This window comes from Xenopus laevis, chromosome 8S, assembly GCF_017654675.1.
Source record: "Xenopus laevis strain J_2021 chromosome 8S, Xenopus_laevis_v10.1, whole genome shotgun sequence".
Taxonomy (NCBI): domain Eukaryota; kingdom Metazoa; phylum Chordata; class Amphibia; order Anura; family Pipidae; genus Xenopus; species Xenopus laevis.
Window position 1 is genome coordinate 61,419,855 of NC_054386.1, and position 17,918 is coordinate 61,437,772.

The window sequence follows — 17,918 nt, forward strand, 5'->3', positions numbered from 1 at the left end:
TCGACCAAACGGAATCTGAGCCCCAGGAAGAAGATTAATAGGACAATCATAAATGCGATGAGGGGGTAACTTGTCAGCCCCTTTCTTATTGAAAACGTCCAAAAACTCCCAATAAGCCTGAGGAAGAAGTTCATGAATTTCCGAAGTAGGGGATAAAAACAGACCTTTTTTGAAGAAGAAATACAACGAGAAGAGCAGAAATTTGAAAGAAATTTTACTTCACCGGTAGCCCAATTGATGGATGGGTTGTGCTTCTGTAACCAAGGTAATCCCAGAATAACGGGGAATAAAGGAGAAGAAACCACATCAAAGTTCATCATTTCAGCATGCCCTTTATTCAGCAAAACAAAAAGAGAGACGGTCTCTTGCACCACAGGGCCTGAGGTAATCAGAGACCCGTCAGCCACCCGGAGAGCTACGGGATTCTTCTTAGCTTGGAGATGAATCTGGAACCGTAGTGCTACTCTATTGTCCAGAAAGCATCCGCTGGCCCCAGAGTCAAGGATTGCTTGGAGTTCTACCTGTTGGTCTCCCCACTGTAAAGACAAAGAGACTGTCAGGAGAGGCACAGGAACATGGCAGGGGGTAAAGTCTTTTTCGAGCAACTTCTTACCCGCTGGGCGGACCGGACAACCCCGAAGCAGATGGCCTGCTTGACCACAGTAAAGACAAAGATTCAGTCTGCGGCGTCTGATGCGTTCCTCCGGAGATAAAGCAGATTTAATAGCACCAATCTGCATAGGCTCTGGGGCTGTAGCGAAGACAGGTGGAGGTATGGCTGAAGGAAAGGTGGACGGCATCCGAACCGGAGGAGGAGCGGATGGTAACATCCAGGTCTGAGGTGAAAGACCCGCTTTCTCCGCCTTTTCTTCCTCTCTACGCTCTCGGAGCCTCTGATCAAGTTGAATGGCGAGGAGGATGAGGTCTTCCAAACTGTCCGGAATGCCAGTACGGGCCAATTCGTTCTTTAACTCAGAAGAAAGTCCGAAGCGGTATTGGTTCTTTAGTGCGGCAGGGTTCCATTCTGTGTCGTCTGCCCACTGCCGGAACTCCAACGTATAGTCCTCAGCAGGACGGACCCCTTGCTTCAGGGCACGTAAGGCAGCCTCAGCAGTAGCGACTCTGTGGGGATCATCGAAAATGACCGCCATTGCATCAAAAAAGGAATCCACCGAAGCCAAGACTGGACTGTGGCGGTCCATGAGACGAAAGGCCCAGGTCTGTGGTTCTCCCGTGAGAAAAGAGATGATAACCCCGACCCGGGTTTGCTCAGTAGGATAGGTGTGGGGCTTTAAGGAGAACAGCAGCTTGCAGTTGCTCCTGAAATTCCGAAACAGCTTCCGGTCTCCGGCAAACTTCTCTGGGAAAGCCACCTTGGGTTCAGAGATCTCCGATGTGATAACTTGAACCTCTGTTGGCGCAGGAGGAGTGGCAGCAGAGGTGGAAGGGAGAGCCGCTGGCGGATGAGATCTGATATGCTCCTGTAACTGAGCATATCCACTTTGCAGCTCCCGGACCGCTTGCGTCAGAGAGGACAGCTGCTGGGTTAGGACAGCAAACGGAGAGGCCCCTTCAGCTGGATCCATTTTGGGCCTGGTTATACTGTCAGGCTTACCGGTGTGATCCAGGCGGAGAAGGAGCGGGAGCTGAAGATTTCGAACTCACAAGCGCCTCACACAACCACTACCCACCTGGGATAGAACAGGGAGCAGGGTTGTGGAGAGTAGCCAATGAGACTATCAAACGCGGTACAGAGGATAAGGCAAGGTCGTAGTCAGGAAGTCCGAGGTCAAGGCAGGCAGCGAGGTTTGTAACGATAAGGCAGGCAGAAGAGTCGAGGCAGGCAGCAGAAATCGTAGTCCAGGTTCAGGCAGGGTCACAACAGGAAATTCAAGTAGTAAGAGATGCTAGGGTTTCAGTAATTAACCTAATAACCAGGCAATGCATGTAAGTCTGGATCTGGTTTAAATTCATATCTTTTGGCGCCAAACTAGCGTCCTCACGCTGACGTCGCGGAACTGACGCCAGCACGTCTGTCACAGGCGTTTCCGCCTACGTCCCTGCGCCCGCGACCGTCGCCGTCGCCACCGCGTCAGCGACCGTCGCCGGCGTCCGCGTCACACGCCAGCGCGCATGCCCGCGCCTGCGCCGAATAGGACGCATGCGTACGTTCTTACATCTACAGTTTGGTACATAATGAGAAAGAAAAAGCACTGGTAAACTTAACAATGCAAAAAGAGCTGGATGTCCACGGAAGACAACAGTAGTGGATGATCACAGAATCATTTCCACAGTGAAGAGAAACCCCTTCAAGCCAGCCAAACAAGTGAAAAAGAAACTCTCCAGGAGGTAGGTGTATAAATAATCAAGTCTACCATAAAGAGAAGACTGCATGAAAGTAAATACAGAGGGTGCACTGCAAGGTGCAAGCCACTCATAAGCATCAAGAATAGAAAGGCTAGATTTGACTTTGCTAAAAAAAACATCTAAAAAGCCAGCACAGTTCTGGAAAAAAGTTCTTTGGACAGATAAAACCAACTATGATCAACCTCTACCAGAATATTGGCAAGAAAAAATTAGCCAAAGCATACCACATCATCTTTAAAATGGTGGAGGCAGTGTGATGGCTTGGGCGTGCATGGCTGCCAGTGGCACTGGGACACTAGTGTTTATCCATGATGTGACACAGGACAGAAGCAGCCAAATTAATTCTGAGGTGTTCAAAGACATTATCTGCTCAAATCCAGCTAAATGGAGTCAAATTGATTGGGAGGCGTTTCATAATACAGATGGACAATGACCCAAAACATACAGCCAAAGCAACCCAGGAGTTTATTAAAGCAAAGAAATGGAATATTCTTGAATGGCCAAGTCAGTCACCTGATCTGAACCCAATTGAGCTGCTAAAGACTTAACTTTGGACAGAAAGGCCCACACACAAACAGCAACTGAAAGCTGCTGCAGTAAAGGCCTGGCAGAGCATTAAAAAAGAGGAATCTGGTGATGTCCATGAGTTCAAGACTTCAGGCTGTCATTGCCAACAAAGGGTTTTCAACCAACAAGGGTTTTCATTGCCAACAAAGGGTTTTCAGCCAAGTATTAGAAATGAAGTTTATTTTCAGTTTTTTAATTTGTCCAATTACTTTTGAGCCCCTGAAATGTAGTGATTGTGGTAAAAAAAGGCTCTAGTTCCTCACATTTATATGCAATGTTTTTGTTTAATCCACTGAATTAAAGCTGAAAGTCTGCAGTTCAACTGAATCTGAGTTGCTTCATTTAAAGTTCATTTTGGTAATGAACAGAACCAAAATTAGAAAAAAAAAAAGATTTCTGTCCAAATATTTATGGACCTAACTGTATGTTATTTACACTTTTTTGAAGCTCATACCACATTTGTTTTAGAGTTGGCTCATGTCTAGGACAATAAAGGATATCTTGTCTTGATTTTGCTTCCTTTGACATTTTTAATAATAAGTGGCCACTAATAAATACATGCATATGACCTATGACCTTCATGTTACCACCATATTAAAAATTGACTTAAGCGTAAGTATGTTAACAAAGTTTCAATGGGAAGAAAGTGGCGCTAAAAAAAATTCACTAGGAAACCTTGACGCTGACAATATTTTGCCAGCAAATATATGGCAGCATGCATTTAATTTACTGATACAAATTTTCACATTTTGACGGATATGTTTAGTCGTAATGAATTAACGGCTGATGTGTATAGTATGACTAAGCTTTCCTAAGTGAAAATTCAGACCTAGGTAAATGTGGCCCAAATTGTCTACAGGTGAAGCTGTAGTGATTGCCACTACCCATGGCCACTGAGGCCCCAGTAGAGGATTTTCTAATCTGGTTGTCTTACTTATCAGACTCTGTGTGGGAGCATTAAAGAACTAGCGTTGCTTGGTACAAAGGAGAGCATGCAGACACACATTTTTAGGATTGTTTAAAGGAAAATCATACCCACAGCATAAATAACTAAGGAAGAAGTGGGGAGTAATAGACAGAACATTGTCATTTAATTGGCTTATTTCAACTAACATGTATGTGTGCCCTTGATTTGTGTGCACTGTAAATTGTATAGTCTCAGGGGGTCGCACTTATTTCTTAAAATTCAATGTTCTATTTAGGAAAAACAATGACATAAACAACTAAAAACTAAGTATACTAAAAGTATATTTTTATAAGAAGCAGTTTATTTAGATGAAGCAGAGTTTAGGTGATGTATATTTTTATAGAGCTATTGTTCAGAGGTTTATTTTTCCCTTAAAGATATTCTATTATTAGCTTGTTCACATACTCTGCACACTGCTGCAAACGATAAAAATTCATAACTTTTTCCCTCTGGCAGGTGGAGTTTGCTAAATACTTTCAGAGGTTTGCAAAAGCTGTGTAAAACTTGTACAAAGGAATAATTTTTTGCATTGCATGCATTTTCTGTTAACATTTATTACATTGCCCCCATAAGGAACAAACTTTTGTACTGCACAAAACTATGCTCTGTGCGATATACATTCCTATCCACCGTTCCATTTCCTCCTATTAGCCCCTTCACATTCTTTAGAGCACAATGACTTAAGATTTACCTGAGGTCAGGAGTAAATGGTGAATATAAGTAACAATATAATGAATTCATGACTAATGCATGAGTTAGGCACAGCCTTAAAAATCAAAAGAGAGAGTAAAGAATATTCTGAAGTCTGGATAATAAGAAATCTACATAAGTTAATGGAATCTGAGCTCCCCCTTTGAAGATGCCCGAGCACATACAGAGCATGACTTATGTCCTCAGTCCTACCTTTATTGATATCAATGAGCTTCTTCTTCTTGTGTTGCCGTTCAAGCTTTTCCCTCTCTGCTTTCTCCTTTGCAATCTTTGCTCGTTTCATCTTCTCCTCCATCTCTCTCCTCTTGTTATTTTCTTTCACTGCCTCCTGCATTGGAAAAAAACATTATTTGTCTGTTTGTAATGTACTACTAATTAGTAAAAAATTCAGCAAGATGAGTACAGTTGAGCTGCAGATGAACTGACAGCAGCACAAATTGAGACGGTTCGGCAGAGCCACAGAGCCTCTGTTTATTTTCTCACAACAGCCTGCATCTTTTTGCAAGATATACAAAACATTTGGTAAAAAGGAGACACTGAGCTGCTATGCATGCTGAGGGATTAGGGGGAATATTCCTTGTGTACATTCTAGTCACAATATGGCTTCTGCTTTCACGCTTTTAGAACAGATTTCCCAGTTGAAGTAGCTGAAAAGCAAGTTTTGACATCTGCTTTCATTTTATTAGTGTTTCGGTAAGGCAGAAGTCTCAAATGCTTCACTCGGATTTAAGTATCAAAAGTAACTTGAAAATTGAAATCCAAGAAATGTGTGTGGTATAATAATAATTTAACTGTTATTTGTATCCTCCATGATGTGTGAATTGTAGAGGATGCTGATAACAAAATACCAGTAAAACAAGAATGTGTTTGGATGTTGATGCTATGTAAAATAAATAATAATACTTACCGGATTGTAACTGCCTAACCTAATAATTTTTGCCATTTCCTTCCCAGTTCCCAGTTCTTGTAAGGTGAAGGTATAGCCAGCAAGTCACACATGTGACCTTATTGTGTGACACTAAAATAGGTTTAGACACTTCCAGTTGCTGACACCAGACAGAATAGGGTTCCAGCACAGTAAAGGAGTTTGTACTATAAAATATCTAATTGCAATATTTAACTTGTTTGGTTGATAATTAGTAAAGACCATGGGCAAGCCATAAACATTATACTTTTAGGAGCAAATGTCACTAGGCATCATTCCAAGAAGTTATCATCATATAGCAGATTAACCTTCTAGTGTCTATGACCCAACTTTAATATTCTAGTTAACTGCAGACCCTGGTGTATGGCATTGATCTAAACATATACTCGTAGCCAATGTATAGCAGGTTAGGAATTATGGGACTTTGTGTAAAAAGTGATAACTCTTAAAGCTCCACGACAACTGAGCTACTGTTATAAGATCATAAATTATAAGCATATCTAAAAGTAACCAATCAGTAGCTAGTTAAAGCTTTGGAGAGTTCTCAATTTGGCACTTATAATCACTGACTGCATGCCTTGCTTGAAAAAAACATTAATTTTTAGGGCATTGTTTGAAAAACAACAGTAAGAAGGATATTTTGAAATATCCCGTGCAAAGCAATGACAAAACAGGCATTTTATTAATTAAGCAGAAATGCCTCTAGTTTGCCTACAAAGGGAAAAATCATTAACTCCTCCAGTTTGCTACTTAACCTTTTCCACAGATGATGAGACTGGCCTTCAAACCCTGAGTGAACACAGCGCCTGATATTCTCCACATCTGCTGTGTCTCAGGGAGCATTCAGAAAAAGCCATACCTAATTTTTTGCAGTCACTGGTATTTATTGTCAGGTTGCCCCTATCTATTTGTTTCAAACAAATCTGAAGTTCTGTGTGCTTGCGTTTTCCACTGATACTTGGTTTACAGGGCATATAACTTTTTGTAATGTCTCTACAAGAACACTTAGAAGATTATATTTTTTTGTACAAGACAAACATCAATTAGAAATGAAAAATGTTTAGATACCCAAATTAATAAAGTCCTTGAATTCCAATATGAAATACATTTTCCATTTCAAGACGGAGCATTTCCATTTGTTACATTCCTAATGAAAAAAAATCCATCAACGTCTCTGTTAAAGTGTCAACTTATTTAAAGAGATGATTTTAGGGTTTGTCAATTAAATGTCTGCCAGACAAAGTTATTAGTGTTCAATCAATTCATAAGTTCCCTATAGCTTAAAAAAATTATGTGGGAGAGTCATGGTCTAAAATTAAATACGTAATTTGGCATTGGGCATAATAATGAGTAATGTTCTTTGGATAGTTTAACTACCTGGATTCTAGGTCACATTCTCCTCTCATGCATATGGCTTACAGAGCATTGCAGCAAGATTTACAATAGAAAATAGTTTCTATTATCCAGAACCAATACATCAATTTTGGTACAGCTAAAATATGTAAGAGAAACTTCCATTTTTACACATTTGTGCCATAAAACGTATTATTGAATTGGCTGAAGTAAAATGTTTCTTCTGTAGATATTATTGCTATCAATAATTTATTAAAGGACAGCTTTAATGTTTTCCTTCTTGTTCTCTTGAAGGAGATGCATTTTAATTGATACTTTGCCCAAGACTTGCTATTAGGGGTCATAAAGTGAAGCATCATCTAGGTACTTTTTTAAATAGTTTTATCATATATACCAATTCCATACAATTGGGTAAGTTTCCTAATGTTGGCTAATAATCACAGATAAGGTCACTCCTGCACATGCTTATCATGCTAGCAATTTAACATTTAAAAGACACTTCATGTTAAAATTGCTTCCCTAATAGTGAATGCAGTCCAGCTGGACTTCCGACGTCCCCATTGGGACCTTTTTCAAGGAGATTCTATGTAATAATAAAAATAAAATTTTTTCACTAAAGGGAGTGCTGGTTTGGAAACTATTGGTGTATGCAAAATTACCGTGCACCCCTCTCTTTTCTATATTGCCTTGGAGTGCGGATACTCATTGGAGAAATATATATATATAGTGGATAATGTACCCCCTACTGTAATTTATAAAGATATAATAAGTCACCGAGGAGTTATGTGACCATATAAAAGCACGAGGCCGCAGGCCGAGTGCTTTTATACAGGTCACATAACTCCGAGGTGACTTTTGATATCTTTATAAATTTTAGTAGGGGGTACATTATGCATTATAATCTACAGGTTTTTTTGTGTGCAATGTCTCACTTTTATGTATGGCTTTGATGTATGTTCTTTGAAACACTGTGTTGTGTTTAGTTTTGTGTCTGCTAAATTTGTTTGTTCCCCTTGTGTGTGTTCACCTTATTTAATTTTGTTTCTTGAGTTTCCCTGTAGTTGTTTGTACCTTTATTTGTGTTGCTTACAGTTTTGTTCAGCTTGTTCTTTTGTGCCTGCCATGGGTGACGTCATCAGCTGCTACACAGGATGGGGAAAGGCAGTGATTGAGGAGTGAGGCCGTGTCAGGAGAAGTCACTAAGCATGGGAGGGGGAGTAGAACATAAAGGGAGAGAGAGATTTTCAGTGATTTCCACTGCCAGGCTACAGGTCACATTCCTCGCTCATGCTTTGGAGCCAGAGAATAGAATGTGCGCGTCCCTTGGCTGTGCTGATCACTGTCAGTCTCAGGGGTGGGGGCGGGTAGTGTGAATGGCACAGTGTATAGCGACCAAACCCTCCCACCCACGCACTTTCCCTAGCGACCTTTGTGCTGTGCGGCTCCTCATGCACTGCAGACACTGAGCAGAAACCCGGTGCCTCGCTCCCTGACTTTTGTTATGGCTCCGGTTCTACAAACACCTCAGCTCTACAGGAGGAGACTTGTCATAGTGGGAGGGAGACCGGCGTGAGATCCTGAGAGACGCATCATGGGAAGGCGGAGCGTAACTGGAGACGAAGGGGCAGGGAGAGAGACTGAGGGGCGGATATCTGACAGGCAGAGGGAGAGCAGCGCTGCATGAAGTAAAAGAACTCCGTGCTTGAACGTAAGATGGAAGGGGAGACGCAGGGAGGGAGCTGCAGCGTAGGTGCTGCCTCTGTCTTAAAAAACGGCGCGTTCTGACGTCAGAACGCGCCGTTTATAAGGATATAATTTACAGTCTGGTCCCATAGGGAAATGACCAGACTGTAGATTATATATATATATATATATATATATATATATACACTATATATATATATATATATATATATATATATATATATATATACACTATATATATATATATGTATATATATATATATATATATATATATATATATATATATATATATATATATATATATATATATATATATATATATATATATATATATATATATATATATAGTATTATTTTTCTTTTAAATATGCAGCAGAAAGGAGATCCCATTGTGGGTAGCCATGTTGTACTACAGGTATATGGATGCGAGCTTTAACTCACTAATTATGCTCATGCTTGTGATACAGTATAGGATCAGTTAACCTAGTCTCACTCATTGTGCACATGCATGGTCATCTGCACAGGGAACTCTCTCTGAATACAGGGGGCATAGCACTCTTAATGGGGATCTTTCTTAACTGGAAAGCTCAAATTAACTGAGGCCTCTGTTAACCCACAATTGCAGTGGGGGAAACAGTACCTTTAAATTTGTAAATCTCTTTGTTGTGGTGTAATGATTTATTACAGATCAACTAGGAGCTTCTCTGAATACTATTATGTTAATTTGAAGAGTGCTGATCTCTGGGCTGAAGCTGAGCTACTGTATAATATCCCATAGAACAGAATGGAGTTTGATTGCTCAAAGCAGTCAAATTAATTCTGCATATTGACACATTGATCAAAGCAGCAAATACTTTGATCAATGTGTCAATTTGTTAAACACTTTCCTGACTGTCATTAATAACTCAACAAAAATATTAGATTGCTGGAAATCCCATCTGGAGTCAGTATGATATTTAGCAATCTGCTCCTAAATGTTACTTATATACAGGTGTATGTTGTGATTCATCCTTGGAGTACATTCTTTATTCTTTTCTAGTTTTAGATATCTTGGACAGTTCAAGGACAAGCTCTGTGTATACTTTCTTATTTTAGTTCTGTCAAGTCATATGGTACCTTTATTTTACTCTGTTCCAGTGTTATTATATACAGGTGTATACTTACAATTTTTATATAATACAGCCCAGTCTTGGGTCTTGCATTAAAAAATAAAGAACAACTATGTTAAGTGATCTTTATATACCTTTATGCAACAGTGTAGATCTGGAAGAGTGCATGTTTGAGCCAGTTTGAGACTATATGTATAGTATGTAATACATTTTTTCTTTTTAGAATATCACACTTACTAAACAAGATGGTTCTATAAATATGCATTTTAATCTCTTGTGATTGGTGCATTGACCTTAATTAAATCTCTCTTTAAATAATAAACTATGAAATTTTTGTTGCATAGCAGTCTGTTCATGCCATGTAGAATATTATTTAAATCTGCCAGCCTTGTGTAATTAATATAAAATCATAAGGAAAAAAAGAACATCTTGCTCCCTATGTAATTTGTTTCCAATATCCTACAATATGTGCTGGCTATAAAATAATTCTATACACAAATGTAAAAATTTGCACAAAACATTGCCTTCAATCAAAGGCCATAGCAGAGGAATTATCTGTATAAAATAGGGAAGGTGGAAGAAGCTTGAACATTATGACTCATATGACCTATATTAGGTATGTGCTTCTTGGATTCAGATGCGAGAAGAGGTGAATTTACAGTCTTTCACCCCTTTGTTGTAATATAATAAAAGTTCCCAGGTTAGTTACCATAGCAATACATTTTCGATGTGTATTTGCCAGTACCTGGCCAGTATCTGCTATCTATGGATTGGTTGCTGTGGGTTACTAGACCAGGAACGATGTGCACCCTTTATTTCATTAAGGAGTGTTATTTATCTGCCTACACAAACTCACTAATATAATTGGAAGCAGCTAAGATAAGGAAGAACAAACCTAACCCACAGGCTCTATTTACACTGTGCCCACTGGAGGGCATACTATCATATATGACATTAGAACAGTTTCTTGGCCTTACCAAACCACATAGAATTTGTTTCCAAAATCTATATTTGTCCACAGTATAGTCCATTTAACTTAAATTTATTATTAATAGTAAGAAGACTAACTGAAATGACTCTCCTCTTTTAGTTTCATCAGGAACCTAGATTAGACAAGTTATTCACTTACTACTTTACAAATAAAACTCAATAAAACTATTTGGGATCTGACATAGGATTGTATGCTCCCCAGATCAAGCACAGTAATACATTACTGTAATGACTTCTTTCTGGCAGTATGCTTTAATCCACCAGTGAATTCAATGGAGAAAATATGTCAGCCATAAAAAATAATACATAGAAACATTAGAGGACACATTTATTAAAGGTCAAATTTTGAATTCATGTGAGCTTTTTTTGTAACTCTATTAAATTTGCATCTATTCTCAAAATTCGATTGAGGGTTATATAATAAAAGAAAATCAAATATCTAAAACTCACAAATTTTACCAACTCGAAAACTCAAATCTAATTTGAATTGAATTCGAGTAAACCCAATTCGAGTTTTTGTATGAGAAAAAAACTTGAATGTCTAGTAACATGTCCAAATTGGTCCCTGGACCTCCCCCATTGACTTATACATGAACTCGGCAGGTTTTAGGTGGCGAATAGTCAAATTCAATTTTTTTTAAGGGCCAGAGTTTGATAAATCTCAAAATAAATAAATAAATTTGATTTGAATCAAGTTTTGATAATTCACAATTCAAATTTGAGAGTTTTGACCATAAAACAATTCAAAAATTTTAATTCAAATTTTCAATTCAACCCTTAATAAATTTGCCCCTAGGACTAAAGAGTCCACTGTGCATTTTAACGCAGCCAACTAGTGAATTAGAATGATTCTCCTGAGAATAACAATATAAAATAAAGGTGACCATAGTTTTCTCTGATCTTGCCATAAAATAAAGGTTTGAGAGTGCAGGAAGAATTGGTTGTTTTAAACTTTACTTCATGTCATAGAAAGAAACATCCAGTTAGAAAACAATGACTATACAGAGGTAATGTCATACATACTGTAGATTAGATGTGTAAAAACAATCCTTAACACAAAAAGAATACTTTAGGCATCTATAGACTGACAAATATGGCTGCAAGCCAGTAACGTAACTAATGAGGGTCGGGCCCGGATGCAAGCAGTGCAGCCAGACCCCCCTCCAGATGAAGTGTTCTGTGCACCTTTGCATGAGCGTGAGTGTCCAGAGGGCCCTGAGGGGGTGTGGGCCCAGGTGTGATCGCACCCATTTCACCCTCTGTAGTTGTGTTCCTGCTTCAAGCTTTGCCACTTTGCCACTCGAGCCCATTGTGCAATATATTTGAACAAACAATCAAACTTTTACTGAGCCCCAATAAAGCATTGGCAGGCAAATTACTACAGTAAGCCATCAGAAATAAATGATCTTGATAATACAAGCATATTTGTATAAACCCTTAGTCCTTTGTTGTTCACATTGTCCACTTTCCCCCAGTAACGCAGGTCAAAGGTAAATATGGCATCCCATTATTTTTAACAATGTTATAATTGATCATTGCTTTTCCTGTCTAAAAATCAACTGGTCTGCCCTCAGACAAACAGAGATTTGAAATGAAAATGATGCCCCATAATGCTCCTAAATTCAGTCACAAAGTGATAACTGCTCCACAGCAAGATGGAATGTGGGACTCTCCTCTGGCTGAGCAATACATGAATAAGAGCCATGTATGACATCTCCTTGAATTCCTTCATTTGTAACAGGACAGCCAATGATGGCAGCATCATTTTAATCTAAGAATGGAAGTGGTTTGTTTGATTAATTGATTATTAGACCATGACATTCTCATTCTGTAACCAGGGGAGAGGAGAAAGCTAATGAGGGAAGAAGAACCTCTGAAAGATCGGAAGAATCCCTTAATACTCTATTTTACTTTTCTTTATTCATTCTATTGGAAAGCTCTATGTATGGAGAAGAGCTGAGTGACAAGAAGCACACAAAATGTACATTGCAATACAAAATGAAAGGCTATGACATGTATAAACTAAATCTTATCTAGGAACTTGCTGCTACTGTAAATTGCAACACTTTTGCTAGAGGTTAGCATTGCCCCTACATTTAATGCTATAATGTATTTATTTTCCCTGCAGTGCCTTATTGTCTTTCTGTTTTTGCCATGTGCTAAGAGACCAATTAGATGGCTCAGGGGACACCTGTGGAGTTGACTCAAGTGACCAGTCAGCGTTTGACAGTTTTAGGTAATGTAACATTTTCAGTTAATGAAATGTTATATTTGAGTTTAAACATGTTCAGCTGTGTCTTGTGAAAATCCAGTATAGGTCAACATGTTGGAAAACAACAGACAGAGATTGTTCCAGTGCATGTTACTTAATGCAGGAAGGGTCTATTGTTGCTTACCAATGTGATGTCATGTTTGACCTGTAACTCTGTGTGATTTTCTTCTTCCTTTTTCCTGTGTATGCTCTCTATGTAAAGTTCGCACAGAAGTTGGTGTGTCTGTCCTCAATTACAGAGAAGCTGCACATACATTGCAGATCAGCTCTCTGCTAACAGGTTATGGGCCCAGATCACAGCACCACTGGTATCTGATCCTGAGAATCTCTGGAGAGACAGGCAGAAGCTGAGCACATGGTAAAATGGCAGCTATTCTGGAGTTCAGGTCAGACATAGCAAAGCTGAATAACCACAACTATTGGCTATGGAAATTTAAGGTGGAAATGCTTTTAGGCAAGGATGACCTGTGGGAGGTACTCAGCACAGAGAAACTAGAAAACAATCCAGAGGATTGGGATAAAAAAAACAGATAGGCTAAAGCAGTTATTAGCCTACTGGTGGAAGATAATCAACTGATGCACATCAGGAAATAATCTACAGCAAACGGTATGTGGAATGCATTGCAGGCACTCCATGAGAGATCAAACTTAAACAGTAAACTGTACCTGCTGCTATACAGCATGAGACTGCAGAAAAATCAGGAAATGCAGGAACATTTAAATGCAACTTTAGAAATTGCCGAACAGCTTAAAGGAATCAGAGTCAGAAATATCTAGAATATGTCATGTGCTAGTATTTTATGAGCAAGAAGGGGACAGTGAGGATATTGTTCAAAGATTAAAGGCAAACTAAAGGATTTGGGACCTTGGAATACAAATTGAGAGAGATAAGGATAGAAGTTTCCTACTTAATCAGAAAAATTAAATTCAAGAACTGATAATCTATTGTGGAATGGAAGAAGCAAAGGAAGTGAAAACGCCTATCTGAATATCTGAAAGGCGAGAATGGTGAGCGATTGTTGACAGACAACCACCACTATCGAAAGGTTATTGGCAAATTATTGTTCATAGGAACAGTGACAAGACCAGATATTGCAGCAGCAGTAGGAATACTTTGCAGAAAGGTTTCAGCTCCATCACATCGTAATTGGAATGTGGTAAAGCATATCATAAAATACCTGAATGAGACTACCAATGAGAAGTTGAAATTGCCAGAAGTACACATAGCAAAGTTAACTGGTTATGTAGACGCAGACTGGGCAGGTGATGGAAAAGATTGCAAGTCAACTACAGGATTTTTGTTTCAACTTGGAAAAGGCACCAGCATTAATCGCAATTGGAATATTGTTTCAGCCGACAGTGGCCTATCGTCAAAAATCCCAAATCCCTCTATGGTGGGATTTAAGAGGGGTTTCAATCTAAAGGACATATTAGTCAAAAATGATCCTTTGAAATGTTATGAAAAGACAACTAATAATTGGCTCAGGAGTACCAAACGGGGTTGCTTTCTGTGTCCTAATTGTACTTCTTGTCGGTACATGACCCCAGGTACCAGTTTTAGACATCCACACACAGGTGAAATATTTTCTATTAGACATTATATCACTTGTACCACCACACATGGGGTTTATTTGGTCACCTGTCCATGTGGTCTCTCATATGTTGGCAAAACAGATCAGATTTTGCGATTGAGAATGGATGGACATAGGTCAGCTATAAGTACAGCCTATAGGTAGAAGAATGAGTGAGAAAGAAGAATAAGGACCGCACTAGCTCACCGTTTTCCCACGATTCAGGTGCTCAGTCTCACAGTGTCCCCACTGTGGAAGCAGCAAAGATACGAAGAAGCAGACGGCAGACGGCACTTCTGAAATGGGGTTTATTGGAGTAACTGCTGATGACACCTTACGCGTTTCGGGAGTTATCCCTTAATCATAGGTAAGCTTACCTATGATTAAGGGATAACTCCCGAAACGCGTAAGGTGTCATCAGTAGTTACTCCAATAAACCCCATTTCAGAAGTGCCGTCTGCCGTCTGCTTATAGGTAGAAGACCTAATATTTCCTAGAGAGCGCGGCCACAGACTTCCCACATTTAAATATATCGCCATAGATCACCCCCCCCCTTCAAAGAGGTGACGATAGGTCCAAAGTATTATTGCAATGGGAGTTTTTTTTGATAAAAAAAACTAAACACCCTCTCAACATGCTGTTTAAATGAACATTGTTCGTTATCTTGTTTCCTGAACCAGAGATAGTACTCTCCCTAATGTTTAGATACTTTGTAATGAATAAGAAACATATTATATAATCCTCTGACACATTGTTGCAATGACAGACACATGAAGTTTGATTTGGCCTCTTTAGAGAAAAAGAAGGGGCTGTGACCTAGTGATGTCATGTGTGACTGTATACTGATTGGTTAACCAATTTGATTTTATTTATTGTGATTTTAAAATGGAAACTGTGTCTTGATAAAGGTCCAAGATGGGGACCAAAACGTTAACCAGTTTTCTTTTATTGATGAACTAAATAAAGGTGAAGTTTTTATCTTTTCAAAAATCCCATTGTGCATCCGTATTTCTTAGATGGACTATATGTATATATATATATGTATATATATATATATATATATATATATATATATATATATATATATATATATATATATATATATATATATATATATATATATATATATAGATACATCGAGTGGAACGCACAACCATAAGTAGTAAGAAGCCTGGGTGCCAATGCGATATCAGGTTCAGTTCTATAAACATACGAGTGACGGCACTCCCAGAAGAACAAAAGGTTGAAATAGGCAATGTTGCTAATAAAATAAGGTTTATTAGATCCGACGTTTCGGTTCTTATACTAGAACCTTCCTCAGGGAACAAACACCCTGAGGAAGGTTCTAGTATAAGAACCGAAACGTCGGATCTAATAAACCTTATTTTATTAGCAACATTGCCTATTTCAACCTTTTGTTCTTCTGGGAGTGCCGTCACTCGTATGTTTATATATATATATATATATATATATATATATATATATATATATATATATATATATATATATATATATATATATAGAGAAGTGAAGAAGCTCGCACTCACAGGACTTATCAAAATCAAAAATGGTGTTTATTTCAATATAAGTAACTAACGTTTCGGCTTGCACTCAAGCCTTTCTCACTTTGAGAAAGGCTTGAGTGCAAGCTGAAACGTTAGTTACTTATATTGAAATAAACACCATTTTTGATTTTGATAATTCCTGTGAGTGCGAGCTTCTTCACTTCTCTACTTAACTTTTGGGCATATTGCACCCAGGCAGCGATGACTTTTTGACGTGCTGTGCCGGCTTCCTGATTATCTTATATATATATATATATATATATATATATAGATATATATATATATATATATATATATATATATGTTACGCTGGGAACAGCTAGATGTTTGCTGATGGAGGTATTTAGCCCATAACTTCCTAGACCATACCCACCCTTCAACAATTTGCATCTCTTAGCCATTAACAATATGACTACCTTGCGCTCACCAGTGCTGAAATGCCCCTGCAACAAGTGCACTAAGGGGTGAAATTGCTTTAACACTTGCTTCTGGAATATTGTGCAAAGACCAGTATAACCCTCTGTTACGTACTGGATTACATTATCAGGTGCTCACTGTATTACAAACAGAACAGCCTAGTAATCTGCTGAAAGTCTTTTCTGTCTTTCTAGATCCTCCTATTCAAATCTGTGTGCTACTTAATATGTTGTTATCTGTAGAAGTTGAAAGTGGGTTCAGCCCATTATAAAGGGAAGCTAACAAGTGAAAAAGAACAGTTTTATTTTTAACAAATTAACTGTTAAGTGCCAAATGTAGTAGGGGTAGCACTATACAGTATTATATACACATTATACTTCCATCTGTACATTTACATGTATATAAGCAAAATGGGTTACTACCAGAAAATGCTTACAAGCAGGTTTTTGTAGCTTTAATGTGCTTGTAATTCATACAAAGTGTATCAATCTAACTAGCTTTATCTACACCGAATTCTCTTTATGCTTAGTCTCCTAAGTGACATCATATTTCATTTCATCCACAATAAACTGTATATTGTTACACTATAAAACAAGCAATTACATTTGAATCAGATATGATTTGGCAGTGTTTTAAAACACAGACCTTGTGAGTTCTTTGGCCATGACCTACAAGCCCTTTGAGGCCCCTGATGTTTTGACAAATATACTTTCCAACCCAATTAAAAATTAAAGGAACCAGTGCTTAGTCAGTTACTAAATTAATGTAAATATTTACTGAATTCTCACCTGTTTTTATTTCCTAGAAATCTAACGTCCTGTCCCTAGGGTAATTAACTGGCATATATAAAGTGAATAAAGTACAACCTCTTGTAAATTATAAGGACATTATAAGTTACCGAGGAGTTTCATGACCATATAAAAACATGAGGCCAAAGGCGGAGTGTTTTTATACAGGTCATGGAACTCAGAGGTATCTTCTAATATCCTCATATTTTGCAACTAGGGGTACTCTATTTATTATAATACACAAGTTTCAGTGAGTCAAGTGACAGAAATGACATCAGAACTCACCGTTTATAACTGATGACATCAGAGCTCATCGTTTATAAGGATATAATTTACAAGATATTTATGGCTTTTGTGTGTGTGTGTGTATGTATATATACATATATATATGTCTGCAATATTTTTCTTGAAGGGAACCAGTCATTTAGGGAACTCTAAATTCAACTTTGATCTTTGTTGTCATTTTATATAAATATTTACACTATTTATGAGGGCACAAAGTGATCAAAATGATATTGAAAGAAAATGACAAGGCACTTTATGGTTAAACATTGGCTTTCATAGCATTATGCATTAAATGAAGCTACAAAGGTTGTTCATATCATGATATT

General features: G+C 38.2%; 1 protein-coding gene across 2 annotated transcripts in view; it reads right to left on the reverse strand.

The window, feature by feature from the left end:
- Window positions 1-17,918, reverse strand: part of LOC121397689 (protein diaphanous homolog 2-like) — a 260,585-nt gene that overhangs the window by 209,193 nt on the left and 33,474 nt on the right. For both annotated transcript variants that reach the window (XM_041574892.1, XM_041574891.1), the window contains exon 2: window positions 4,805-4,940. In XM_041574892.1, the coding sequence (XP_041430826.1) occupies window positions 4,805-4,940 (136 nt within the window). The remainder of the gene's footprint in view (window positions 1-4,804; window positions 4,941-17,918) is intronic.